Source organism: Drosophila navojoa, chromosome X (assembly GCF_054131105.1).
Source record: "Drosophila navojoa isolate 15081-1374.11 chromosome X, UAZ_NAV_1.0, whole genome shotgun sequence".
Classification (NCBI taxonomy): domain Eukaryota; kingdom Metazoa; phylum Arthropoda; class Insecta; order Diptera; family Drosophilidae; genus Drosophila; species Drosophila navojoa.
The window spans coordinates 20,048,475-20,062,398 of NC_142895.1; the positions used below are offsets into that span (position 1 = coordinate 20,048,475).

Sequence of the window (13,924 nt, forward strand, 5' to 3'; positions counted from 1 at the left end):
ATCGCCAGCGACACGCTCGCCATATCCTTCAGCCACCTACTTCAGCTACTACAGCTACTAGATACTCTGTAATTTGGTGTTTTGTAGGTGGCTAGACCGACTGGCATTGTAATGATTGTGATGCGAAACAGCGATCATGATTCAGCCTGGCATTTGAAACTTAAAAGGGAAAGATCAACTTCTATATAATATATATAGTATGTAGAATCATTATAATAAATAAAATAAATAGAATATATATATTTCATTTAAAGATAAATATTATCATTGCTGAATTTATAAGCTTCGATAATATTAAATAAAAGAATTTTTTTCTTAAAATATTTTTTACGTTTATGCCATAAATATTTTAGTTTTTCATTTTAATTTGTGATTTAATAATGTTAGGAAAAGGTTTTATTTTTGATTGATCTTTATATACATATTTATCACATAAATATTGTAGTTATTTATTGTAATTTATGCCTTAATAATATTAGGGAAAGGTCTTATTTTGGTACAATTTTTTTATGTTTATCGCATAAAATTTTAGGTAGTTATTGTTTTTATTAGTACTCTGAAAATATTTGCAAAAAATCATTTTTATTACTTCTTTATATTTATCTTAAAATATGTTTGTTATATATGAATTTTTGTTTGTTATATATGAATTTTTGCCCAAATAAATATAAATATAGAACATTTTTAAGGAATAAACATGAAAAAAAAATTTTAAAAATATATTTAAAAAAAAAATGAAATAAACATAAAAATTTTGTTTTAAAAATATATTTTAAAAATAGTTATTGCATAAAAATGTTCTATATTTATATATATTTGTGCTTTAATGATATGTGAAAACTATTTTTTTTTTATTATTATTATTTTGATTTATATATGAATTTTTGCCCAAATAAATATAAATATAGAACATTTTTAAGGAATAAACATGAAAAAAAAATTTTAAAAATATATTTAAAAAAAAAAAAATGAAATAAACATAAAAATTTTGTTTTAAAAATATATTTTAAAAATAGTTATTGCATAAAAATGTTCTATATTTATATCTATTTGTGCTTTAATAATATGTGAAAACTATTTTTCTTATTATTATTATTTTGACTTAAAGACTAATATGAATAAAATATAAGTTTTTAATAAGTATATATCTATACATAAAAATATTATTATTATTATTATTTTTTTGTTAAATGAAAAAATATTTGTTATTTTAAGCAATTTGTAAAGATTTAATCTCAATATTTGACAATTTCATCATAATTTCCTTAGTTTATTCCATTTTGTTTCAATGTATTTTAGCATATTTTTATTTGAGGCAGGGTATGTTTCAGTCGTGCAATTTCGTCATCTTTGTGCATTTCCTATTGTTGGCTTTTCAAATATGCTTAGTAATTTATGCGTGCTTCAGCCTGGAATTTGTGTACCTTTTGGCAGTTTGTTATGGTACCTTGACTGGCTATGTCTATATGCATATATGCAGAGATGTTTATATATGTATGTATATGTACATATGTATGTATGCTATGATTGTATGATAAAAGTGAACTGAAATAGTTTTTGCTTCTTCTGCCGTTTTTACTTCAAATGAATATTTTAAATAATATTCCAAAGTTTGATATTTGATATTTCACTTTTTTTTGGAGTATTTTTTTTGTCTATATATGCCTGATCAGCACTGTAGGTTTATTCACAAGTTGTTAGTCTTAGCTATAAACCTTCTCTTATCTAGTGTATTTCCAAGTCTGACATGCCTTCTGCTGGCTTCTTCCCATTTTTGTTTTTGTCTTACGCTTATGGCATGTCCTTGGCTTCTGCATAAATTCACAGCGACCCGAACTAATTCCTCTAAGTGTTTTATTATCCGTTGCGTGTTTTCGCTGCTGCTGTTGTTGTTGTTGTTGTTGTTGTTGTTGTTGTTGTAGCTGTTGTTGCTTGTTTGTGTTAATTTGACATGATTATGTCAGAATGTTTGACAAGTTGTCATATGGCGTAAAAATGCTTGAGTACCCCGCATTGGCTTGCAACTTTTTCTTGGCTCGATAGAGTCAGCTGCCAGCCACACGGACCTTCGTCGTTTTTTTTGCTTTTCTTTTTGTGGGCGGTAGGCGGGCGCTGCGTCATTGTGCGCGTCCTTGAGGCGGGCTTTATAGAGCGCCAGCGGAAGTGGCAGCGGAAGCGGAAGCACATGCCAGCCCCAAAGTTTCAGAGTCATTTCTTTTCTTACTTTTCGCTGCCTGCTTTGCTGCCATTCTTGTGGCAAATTCATTAATAACATTTGTGCGGCAAGTTTTCTTCTAGCCTTCATGCCCTTTTTTTTTTGCTTACCCCGCCCACTTGCCGCCTGCTGGCAGTGTCTAGTAATATATTGTTAAAATGGCGTAAAATTGCCAGCTTTTTGGGCGTCAGTTTGTGACACGCAACGTGGGCGTCCCTGCAGATGCTGGAGCAGGCAAAAAAAGAAAAAAAGAGAGATATATATATTATGTATGTGTGTGTGTTTGTGTCGTAACATGTTTATGGAAGAGGGCAGGCAAAAGGAATGTGTCGCAAATTAACCTTTTGACAGCCCAGCCTCGAGCCTTGGGAGTTGACAAATGGAGCTGCTGCTGCTGAGGCAGCGGCAGAGGCAGTTGCAATGAGCTAATGAAGTGGCAGCTAATCTAAATAGATTTCCAGCAATTGCCATTGGACATATTCGATGCTTATGCTTATCGCTTTTCTATTTGTCTTTGCAGATCCAATGAACAGCAGCTGACGACGGCTGCTGCTGCAGTGGGCGTGGCTGGGCCGCTAACCGACAAAACAGAGGCTGTTGTCGCCGCGGTCAAGTGCAGCAACAATGGCAACAACAACAACAACAGCAATGGCAATGGCAATGGCAGCAGCTGCAATAATGCTGCGCAACAGTCACAAAAATCTCAGCTGCAGCAATCGAGCAACAACAACAGCAACAAATTAAATGGCCAATCAAATCTCAGCTCGAACAACAACAACAACAACAGTAGCAGCAACAGCAACAGCAATAACAACAATAACAACAACAACAAAATGACATGCAACAGCCAAACGGATGGTAAGAATGGCGACAGCCGTCGCAGCAGCAGCCTGGAACCGGATGCAGACGACGTTGTCGACTTGGCCCACGGCGGAGCCTTCGATGACGATATGCAGGCACTGCTGCCCAAATGCACGCGACGCTCGAGAGATGAGCTCAGTCAGGTGAGTGCTATGAAATGAGCGCAATATTATGTTAATTAAGAGTTGAGCGAAGAAAGAGAGAGAAAGAGAGAGAGAGAGAGAGTGAGAGAGATACAAAGAATAAGAAACAGAAAATATATTTAGTGAGAGAGAGGGAGGGAGGGAGAGGAAGAGAGATAGAGAGGGAGAGATGATGAGATAGAGGGAAAGGTACAAAGAACAAGAAACAGAATAATAGAAAGCGAGACTGAGAAAGAAAAAGAGTGATAGAAAGAGAGAAAGATATAAAAAGAGAGCGATTGATAGAGATAAACAAAAAATTAGAACGGGAGAGAGACAGAGAGAGAGATAGAGAGAGAAGGAGACAAAGAGAGAGAGAAAGAGAGAGAGAGACAGAAAGAGACAGAGAGAGAGAAAGAGACAGAGAGAGAGAGAAAGATATAATAAAAAAAGATAATTATAAAGAGAAACAAGGTAATAGAACGCCAGAGAGTGATAGAGAGAGAGAGAGACAAATTGGAGAAAAGATGAGACACAGAAGAGAATAGAGATAATGAAACAGATCTACAAAGTGAGAGAAAACAGAGGGAGATAGAGAATGAAAGAGGAGCATGGAAGGAAACAGTCACAAAGGCAAAGACAGAGTGAGAGGTAGCAAGAGTCAGAAAGAGATGCAAAATAAAACACGCATAAAGAGAAATATATATTAAGGGAGATAGAGAGGACTATAGACATAGAGGAAGAGTGAGATTGAACAAGAGTTTTAATAAGATCTGATGACATATTGTGATAATAGATATATAAATATAATAGAATATTATAAGCTGATGATGAAGTCATTAATATAATATACGGGGCTAAATTCGACCCACTTAAGGACACTAGAGTTCGGGCCTAAATATCTTGTTGGTATAGAACAAGTTAGGCCAGAAAATATAGTCGTACATATGTACTTCTTCTATTCGGAGTAAAGAGAAACTCGACTACAATAACTGCCCATATAAATAATACTCAGGCTTATAGATTATATATGTATGTAATCTTCCACCCATAAATGCATCAAATGTATATTTAAATACATATACATATACATATATATTTACATATATGAAACATAACAATCTGCAAATGAAATTGGCTTTCACATTATAGAGCTCGAATTGGTATTGCATAATTAGAAATTGCTTAATAGCTGGGGAATTCTGATTCAAGTGTGTGTGTGTGTGTGTTTCTGTGTGTGTTTGGCAACAACAACTGTTGAGCATATTGATGAGTCCTGCTTTGTATTTGTCGCACTAGCCTCATTTGCTGCTGTGGCTGCCACAACCGAGCAACAGCCCAGAGGCAGAGCCACACCCACACAGTTCGTGCCACAGTAAGTGGCAATTACGCAAGCTGCCAATGGGCCATCAGCAGCCTTTGGCCGTCTAGTTGTTGCTGTTCGTCCTTTTAGTCCTTTTGTGCGTTTGTCCCTTTGTGCATGTGGCACTCATTCATTCATAATTTGCTACGTGTTGCCATGACAGCCATAATCATAATGCTGCTGCTCCTGCTCCTGCTGCTGCTGCTGCTGCTGCTCCTGCTCCTGCTGGTGCTGCCATAAACTGTGCATCGAATGATGCCCATTTCGACAGAAATAAAAATTACAATACACGTTCACGTCCTCTGCTCTCAAGCGATTCCACCACCCCACTGTCCCAGCTCCATGTATACTCCATACTCTAGACTCCATGTACCCTTACCCCATTATGGCTCCATTATTTACATGCATTCGTGCGTGCTGCGCGCTGCGCACTGCTTTTCTCTGGCAGCTCTGGCATTCTTCATTAATAACTGCGAATCCTTTTACCATCATCATAGTCGTCGTCGTCGTCGTCGTCGTCGTCATTATTAAAAGCGACGCCTTTATTCTAATGTCTGACAGGAAATTACAGGAAAGGCGCCGCCTAATATGAATAATGAAGCACTTTTCCCTGTATTCACACACTAACACACACACACACACACTAACACACACGCACACTAAGTCATACACTCTATACAAAACTCTTTTTGACAAGTCAATTTACTAGTTAATTTGATATGCCAGTTTGATCCACATCCACACACACACTCACACATACGCATACTATTACACACACACACATTCTCAGCTCACTCAAGCGTTAAGCGCATCGGTATGTTCTCTATAATTGCTTAATAATGCGTTAGATTGCCAGCATATTGCAGCTGGCGGCTGGAGGCGTTGTTGCCAAACTTCGGCAACTGCTTCAGCTGGTTGCAACGCTGCGAAGTATGCAACACATTGCACAGCGTTGCCACCTTGAGGCCAGTATAAGATTTGAGGGAGCAGCACTATGACTAACCATCGATAGACACACATTTATCGATAGTTAACATATAGATGTCATATCGAAGTCGATACTTGGCGTGCCAGAAGTGGAAAAGAGAGATCGCCAGAGCTAAGTAGAAGTTTAAAGAGTTGAGTTTGATTTTAAGAAAACAAGATATGTAAAACTAAAGTGAAGAACTGAAGGCTTTCTACTGAGCACTGTTAAGCTACTAACAGGCACACTCTTGCATTCATTGTGGCCAAACCTTCTTGTTCCCGTACCTACTAACAGAGAGCTTCAGATGCGGGCAAGCATTGTTGCCAAACTTCTTGGACTATTCAAGCTTTTCATAGGCTACTTGCTTATAGAGCTTTACTCGGCATGTTTTGTGGCTGCAATGTTGCCAAATTTCTTACGGTTAATATATAGAATCATATTCTATAAACAATCATTATAGACAAGCTCTTGCTTTTTGTTCTCAGCTAAAGCATTGTTGCCCAATTTCTTCGACTTATTGGTCAACAGCGTTGCCAGAGTTAGTAGAACATAATGTACTGGCTGTGTGAAAAATGAGTCTTGGTTATTTTGCGTTCTACTTTGGGTTTATTTATAGCAAAAATGTTATCAATTAACTACAAGTCTATATAAATTTTCAAAAATTTTCAAGTGTTGCCCCATTGCCCAACTTCTCAATGTGCATGTGCATATGCAGCGTTGTCAAATTTCTTAATTAAAATATATAGAATGGAATTCATATAAACAATCATTAGAGACAAGCTCTGGTTTTTTTGTTTCTTAAAGCATAGCTGCCAAATTTATTCGATTTTTTTGTGAACAGAGTTGCCAGACTCCATTGTTTGTGCTAGAAAAATGAGTATAAATGATTTTTGTAATCAACTTTGGGTTTATTTATAATCAAAATTATTTCAGTTTATTTATGTTTCGATCAACTGCAGTTCTATGTAAATTTCCAAGTATTTCCAGTAAGGCAGCGTTGCCAATTTTCATGCGCCGCAAAGTAGGCGGCAATGCGATAGATAGATGCACAAGTGAAATAAATTGCAGCCAAGTCTTTTGTCTCTCTGTGGCTGGCTCAAATGCCGTTGGCCAAGTTCAAAGTCAAAGACCAAATTAATACCCAGCTCTGTGAGTGTGTGTGTGTGTGTGTGTGCATAGATATTGCTGGCGAACTGGGCAACCACAAACGTGTGGGCTGTCTGGCCAGACACACATGTTCACATTTTAATTTGTGTTGCATTTCCTGTTGCATTTGGCAAAGAACTCGCAAGGATGGCCGGCAGGAGCATCTTTGCTGTCTCGACTGCCGCATAAAATATTGATTTCAATGGGCTTCAGTTGACCAGTAAATGCAGCAACAGCAGCAGCTGTGGCAGCTAGCCTAGCCGGGCCGGGTCCGGCCTGGCTGACAACAATTTCCTCTGCGATTTTTGGCCATTTATGAATATTCAATAAAAACAACAACGGCAACAACAACGAGCAATGGCGATAAAAGTGTCTGCTGCGCGTTGCCATAACCACAGACAGCTTTACAGCAACAATGATGGCAACAACAACAACAGCAACAACAACAAATGCAACACATGAGCCACACACGCTGTGTGTCTGTCTGTCTGTGAAAAGTTTTTATCGCCCGCCAGCCCATCAGAGATGCGAGCTGGCGAGCTAGAGAAGGAATGGGCGTGGCTACTATGCTGCTCAACTTTATTACTTTCATTATGCCACAGCCCTGCTGGCATGTTGCCCATGGCCGGCAGCAACCCTATACGCACCCAAAGCTCGACTAGCTCCATCCATCCATGCTCCCCCATCCCCCCTCCACGTTTGCTGCATAGAGATAAGCCCGGCAGGCAAAGTCCATAAACAAGTTTCGAGTCTAATCTGCAGCTGCGGGCCATGTCCAGGTGCACGTGTACTAATTGCAGCGGTATTAGTGGCGCTTTGTCAGCGGCTTACGGCCACGCCCGCCGACCTGCCCTCTGTGATGTTCGGCTTGTCATGTCAGTCGAGCGAGAGCGAGCGACTCTTGGCACTCGCATTTGAGTCTCTCATGTTTTCTTCGTTTTTTTGGATGTGTTTTTTGAACATGTTTACTGATGCCAGCAGCCGGATATGAGAGCCAGACAGACAAGGACACCACCACGGCGTAGTGGACAGCACGGCCGGCTGCTCGGACGCAGCTTTAAACCTGCTGCTCTAATGAAGTGTGTCCAAACAGAAATAATAGAAAGACCGAAAGAAAAAACAAACAGCAGAAACAGCAACAGCAACAGCAGAACGTTCTTCATTTCGAGCTCCAGCTCCATGGGCCATCGCCTTTGGCCAGCTGAAAGGAAGTTTGTCACTCCGTTTGATGCTTTGCTTTCGGTGGTGCGCCGGCTGGGTGTCATGTTGCAGACTGAGGAGTCGTGCGACTCCGTTGGCCACTCCAGCAGGCAGCGTGCGCCTAATGGCTGTGACTTTTTGACAGCAGCAGCCACAGCCACAGCCAAGTGTCCCATGTCCTGAGTGTCCCAGGTCCCATGTCCTGTGTCCGGTTTCTTGTGTCCTTTTCACAGCTACCCCAACGCCAGCTTGTCTGCGTCTTGCCCTTGGCCAGCTTTATGGCCATGGATTTTGTGCGCAGCTTATTAAATGTCCTCAAATGTTGATTGTATTCGACTTTGGTTGCGCTATAGAGATATGCCTATTGTCCAAATTACAATTACAGTAGAGTTTGGTTATAAAGTCTCTGCTTATAGCGTCTGTACGGTTAGTGCGAGGAAAATTCTGGTGCCTAGGCGAACTTACATGAGCAAGCTTTTGCGGCTTTAACGTCATCCGGGTATAACGACGTTCCCTTAGGGGTCGTTATAACCGGATTCTACTGTAGTTTTCTTTTTGGGCCATACCACACTAAACCATAGTTGCCAAAACTTGACTTAATCGAATTAAAGGCCAATTGAAGTTGCTAAAACTTTGGCGAAAACTCTTTCAACTGCATATATTTTCATTTCTTATAGAGATTGCAGTTAGATAAGTTTATGCACAGTTGACAAACTTCACTAAAACGTTCAACATTCATAAAGTTGGTTTGAATTGCTTTGGGATCTGACATAAGTTAGTTAAAACTATTGAATAGTTTTCAATATTTTTTTGTGATTTGTTTGCCTATAAGAAATGGTCTAATTGACATATACGGTGTTGCCAAACTTTACTAAAGCCTTGGCATCTACTCATTTGATCGTATCGCCTTAAAGACTAAATGGTTCGTGAATGAACTTTGATGAAAACTATTTATAATACTTTTATACAGTAGAATCCCAATAATTCGAAATGACAAGGGGGTGTGCGTTTTTCCGATTTATACAGAAATTCAAGTTATCGATAATTATTGAGAACGAATTTCTTTCAAGAGAATAGAATTTTTTTTTTTATTTATAGCGATTCTCGAGTTAACGGGGTATGAATTATCGAGGCTCGACTGTATTTCGCTTTCCTATATAAAGTCAGATAAGTCATCCCTATACTGAGTATTAAGTAAAGTTGATAAAAGTTTATTTGAAACAATTTTTTATATTATATATTTCTTATATAAGACACTACCTAACCTCTACCTACGCTGTTGCCACACACTGTTGCCCAAACAAATATTTCTTATAAAATTCCAACGGCCTTTCAAATTTCCGCCTATAATAATGTATCAATGATTTATACATCAACTATATTAATTTATCTTACTATATTGCAGCCAAATGCTGCTCCGCACTGTTGCCCAATTTCATGTAAAATTTAATATATAATTTATGGAAACACTTCCATTGTTGCCCTATTTTACTCAGCTCTATAGCGAAATTTGACAGCCAGCCCCATCATAGTTTCAAATGTAAGCTATATACTAAAATATGCAAACTTTAAATTGAGTTTATTGCTTATGGCAACGTTGCCAAAGTTCACTTTACAGTGTATGTATGCATGTATGTATGTATAGTTATAAATATGTAACGTTGCCAGACTGCAGTGGCCAGGCAGTTAATTATGCATTCATAGTGCGACGGTCCAACAAATCGACAACATGTCAACATCGCGCTTCAATTAGGCAGTCCTACACGCACACACGCACACACATGCACACACATGCACACACATACACGTGCACTTTGCTGTCCTGCTGAGTCTGCTTTGATCCGCACTAAAAACTAAACACGCAGACAGAACGCAAAGGCACAAGGCACTAGGCACTAGGTACTAGTCAGAGTCACATATGTCACCATCTACAAAATGCTATGCTGTCTGTGTTTGTTGTTGTTGTTGGTGTTGCTGTTGCTTTTGGCGCAGTTGTTGCCATTGCGGTTTTGCGGGCACCTCTGTTGCTGCCATTAAATGTAATTCTCTGTGGTTTTTATGGTTTTTTAAAACATTCAACAGCATTTTACGTGGCTGCTATTTATCTTTTATTTCGGCATTCGCTTTTGACCCCCCCAAAAAAACACGCAGCGTGCCCCCTTCATGCAGACCCTTTGCGCTCAGCTTCAGCTGCTGTCATGTCCCTTGGCCGTGTCGCCCCAGCACGTTTTCAGTCGCTGTTGTTGTTGTTGTTGTTGTTGTTAGTTGTGTGCTGCCGCTGCGTCAGACAATAATTCAGTCTCGAGTGCAATTTGCCAAACTACACAGAGAGTGAAAGAGAGAGAAAGGTAGAGAGAGAGAGAGAGGGAGAGAGAGAGAGAGTGAGAGAGAGTGAGAGAGAGTGACTCGCACACCTTTTGTCAAACTATTAGCCCCATGCACAGTGGACTTTTAATGTTAGCCGCTCCTAATGCAACATCATATTTTACAGACTTAATCCGCCTGATTGCTTCGATCTCTAGACTTTACTTTAAACAGCATAAAGAAGAAGCATAAAGAAGCACAAAATAAATAGGATTTAAATCGAGAGGTCGTGTCTTAACTTTACTTACTTTTACTTCAATTTTATAGAGCTCCAGTCACAATATTTTGGCACACATTATTTCTAGCCACGAAGGCTAGATAGGTTTATTGTTTTGGGCAACTCAATGGAGCAGGTTAAGAAACATCTTCATTTATAAAGGATTTTAGTATTAAAACTTTTTTTAAAGTTGTTGCATAACATTTTTTTTCTTCTTTTATTTAACATTTTATTACATTTTTTTAATTAAAGATAAATAAATGGCAAACTTAAATGTAAATTTTAAATAACAGAAAATTCAAAATATATTTATTATTTAACATTTTTAAAACTTTTATTGAAAAAAATATATAATAATAATAAATAATAAAAAAAAAAATAAAAAAATAAAACTTCGTCGTATAACTTTTAGCATTTTGTTTAATTATTTTATTCCAAATTTAAAATGTATTACATTTTTTTAATTTAAAATGTTGGTACTTTTTTATTATTTAAATATAAATATAATTAAAATAAAAGAAATAGTAAATTTTTCAATTTAATTTAGCTTTCATTTTAAAAGAGAATTCCAAGTTAATTGAACCACATTTTGATGCTTTAAGGACAGCTAAATAGAAAATTGTAAATTTGAAGTGAATTTTTAAATTTTCTTTAATTTAAATAAATCATTTGCTTGGCATAGAAAATTGCATTTCTAGAGCTGCAAAAGCCCAGCGGAGCTTAATTGTGTTGACTTTCATTAATTAATTGCTGACAACTGGAATGAAGTTTAATCAGCAGCAGAAGACGCTGCAGCAGGAGCAGGAGGAGAAGCACGAGCCGAAGCAGATGCTGCTCTTCTATCATGCTTTACTTCGACATTTGAGGCCATCCATTTGCTTTGTTTCTTCCCTTCTCCTCCTCCCCTTCTTCTTCTGCTGGTTTGGCATTTGTCGCAGTGCAAATATTTCATTGCATACTTTTGTGCGGTCGCAATTTGTTGTGCAATTTATTAGATGATGCAGCGCGACGTTGCCCATACACATACATATACATATATGCGAATCGATATATATATATATATCTACATAGGTATAGACACAGGTAAATGCATTGAAATATTAGATCGTATGGCGGGGAATTTTTATATTGGCATTGAGATAGCGAAATTGTTGCCAATATTGGAAAACTAAATAGCAGTCAGCCAAACAGACAGGCCAATATTTAACAAAAGGTAGCCAAAAGGAGTGAGAAGAGAGGAGCGAGTAGGGGTTGAGGCTTGCTGCAACAGCAATGGCGATTTTCATTTTCAGCCGTCGGCAACGGAAGTCAACTTACTTTCGTTGTCTGCTCAGCGTTCCGGCAACAGCAGCCAGCGTCTGCATCTCTGTCTGCTGCTTTCTGACCCTGAAACGGCAACAGCAGCAGCTGCTGCTCAAGGCTTGGCTGTTTGTCTGGCCGCCTCGCTCGGCTGGCCATTGTGCTGCTGCAGCTGCAGACGCCAAAAGCAGCCAAATTTAAAGTCGCGACTGTTTGCTTAACATTACGCGTAGACAGCCAGAGCAGCTCACTCACTCTCACTCGCTCTCCCAGCCTGCCTGTTTTTTCTCCTTTAGCCAAAATCAAATACATTTTGCTAGCACACATGCGACCAGGAAGCAACAGCAGCAGCAGCCACCCCCAGTGGCACTTGAAATTGCAGTCGAGCTACTTAGAAAGCTTCTCCATATATAAATATATGTATGTATATTCCTTTTGGCTGCTGCCAGGGGTTGCTGTCAGCGGCAGGCACTTTCAGGCGGCTGTGTGGTTAAATCTGTAAACAAATGAGAGCCTGGGCTAACTTAATAAGTAACGCATTATTGCTGACTGCCTGGCTGGATGGCTGACTGCCTGGCCTGACTGCCTGGCCTCACTGTTTGGGTCCCAGCGAAAGGAGTCCGAATAGTTTTTTGTGTGCAATCAACACAAATACATAAAAAAAAGGGACTCGTCCTCGTCGTCGTTGTCCCCATTGCCTTAATAAGCAATACTTAAGACTTAATGCAGGGCATCAAATATGCGCAGCATTTACCTCGCCGTCTCCCCACGTTTCTCTGTTTTTCTCTCTCTCTTTTGGGGTTGTGCAGGCTTGAGTTTTTCTGTTGCCGCTGCCTGGCTGTGATTTTTGATTTAAGCATAATTTTGCAAAATGCTCAGCGCTCGACGCTTGCCGGGACATCCTGCTGTGTCCTGCTGTGCGCTTTGAAATATTTTCAAACGTCTCTTCGAGGGATTTTCTGCAATTTTCCCATTTTTTTCTTTGCTCTGCCTTTCTCCCATTGCCATTTTCGTTTGCTGCGTCTGTCTGTGCCCGTCTCGCATTTAAATGTTTGCCAAATGAACAGACAGCATTGCCATTGCCCGATTTCCATTTCAATGCGTGGCGTTGTCTTGGCTCGTTTCCTGTCGCTAGACAACGCTGCGTATGATTAATGCCTGCAGAAGATCAACTGCAAAAAGAAACCAGGAAAAAACATAGAAGAGACAGAAAATGAAACCCGTTTAATAAATGACATCAAAAATTAAAACTCGCTGCTGGCGCGTAAATCAAATTTCTATTTGCACACAAATGCCATTCATACAGAGAGAGAGAGGAAGAGAGAGAGAGAGAGAGAGAGGGTGAGAGAGAGAGAGAGAAGTATTTACAAGGTGTTTTTGGGCAACCTAATTTGACAGTCGGCCAGAAATAACTCAATTAGAGCCGCGACCTTTTTATTTTTTTTTGCTAAAAAGTTTGTACACGACCCAAACACAAACTGAAGCTGAAAAAAAAAACCCTTTCTCTATATACATATAATTCTTTATGTGTATGTATGAATATAGGTATATATATTTGTCCGAAAAAAAGGTCAACCCTATCCGTGACGTTGTTAGCGGTAACGAGTCATTGCGTGGGCTGAGCTTGGAGCGTGGCGTGCAGCAACGGCCACTTGACTTGCCTTTTTTTTTCTTCTCTTTATTATTTTTTAATTCGACAAGTGAAGTAGCATTTGCAAGCGTGCATACCCTGTTTTTTGTAGCGGTTAATTGCTGTGGGCTGTGATAATTTGAATGAGCTTGACACGGAACAAAATACGCCGGGGAACCAGCTGCGCAAGCAAACAACCGGGCAACGGTGCGGCTCACAAAAATACAAAAAAAAAAAAAATACTATAATTATTAAATGCTTCAAAAAGTATATAAAAACCATAAATGTATTAATAAATCAAAAAGAATTTCCTAAAAAAATTTATAATAATAAAAATAAAAAATTTATAGTATATTTAGAATAATATATTTTAAAATTAAAATGGGAAAATTATAAAATTTTTAATTTAAATCAATCTTAAAAATATAAATATTTATTTTAAAAGTATAAATAGAAATATATAAAATAAAAACTATATTTTTTTACTATAAAAAATATATAGCAGCATAAAAAATAAATAAAAATAGAAAAATAAATATC

The 13,924-nt window shown here is 38.4% G+C and overlaps 1 protein-coding gene across 6 annotated transcripts in view; it reads left to right on the plus strand.

Annotated features, from left to right (window-relative positions):
• Nucleotides 1-13,924, plus strand: part of spri (Src homology 2 domain-containing protein sprint) — a 141,716-nt gene that overhangs the window by 100,214 nt on the left and 27,578 nt on the right. For all 6 annotated transcript variants that reach the window (XM_089263395.1, XM_089263397.1, XM_089263398.1 and 3 more), the window contains one exon: nt 2,736-3,219. In XM_089263395.1, the coding sequence (XP_089119521.1) occupies nt 2,736-3,219 (484 nt within the window). The remainder of the gene's footprint in view (nt 1-2,735; nt 3,220-13,924) is intronic.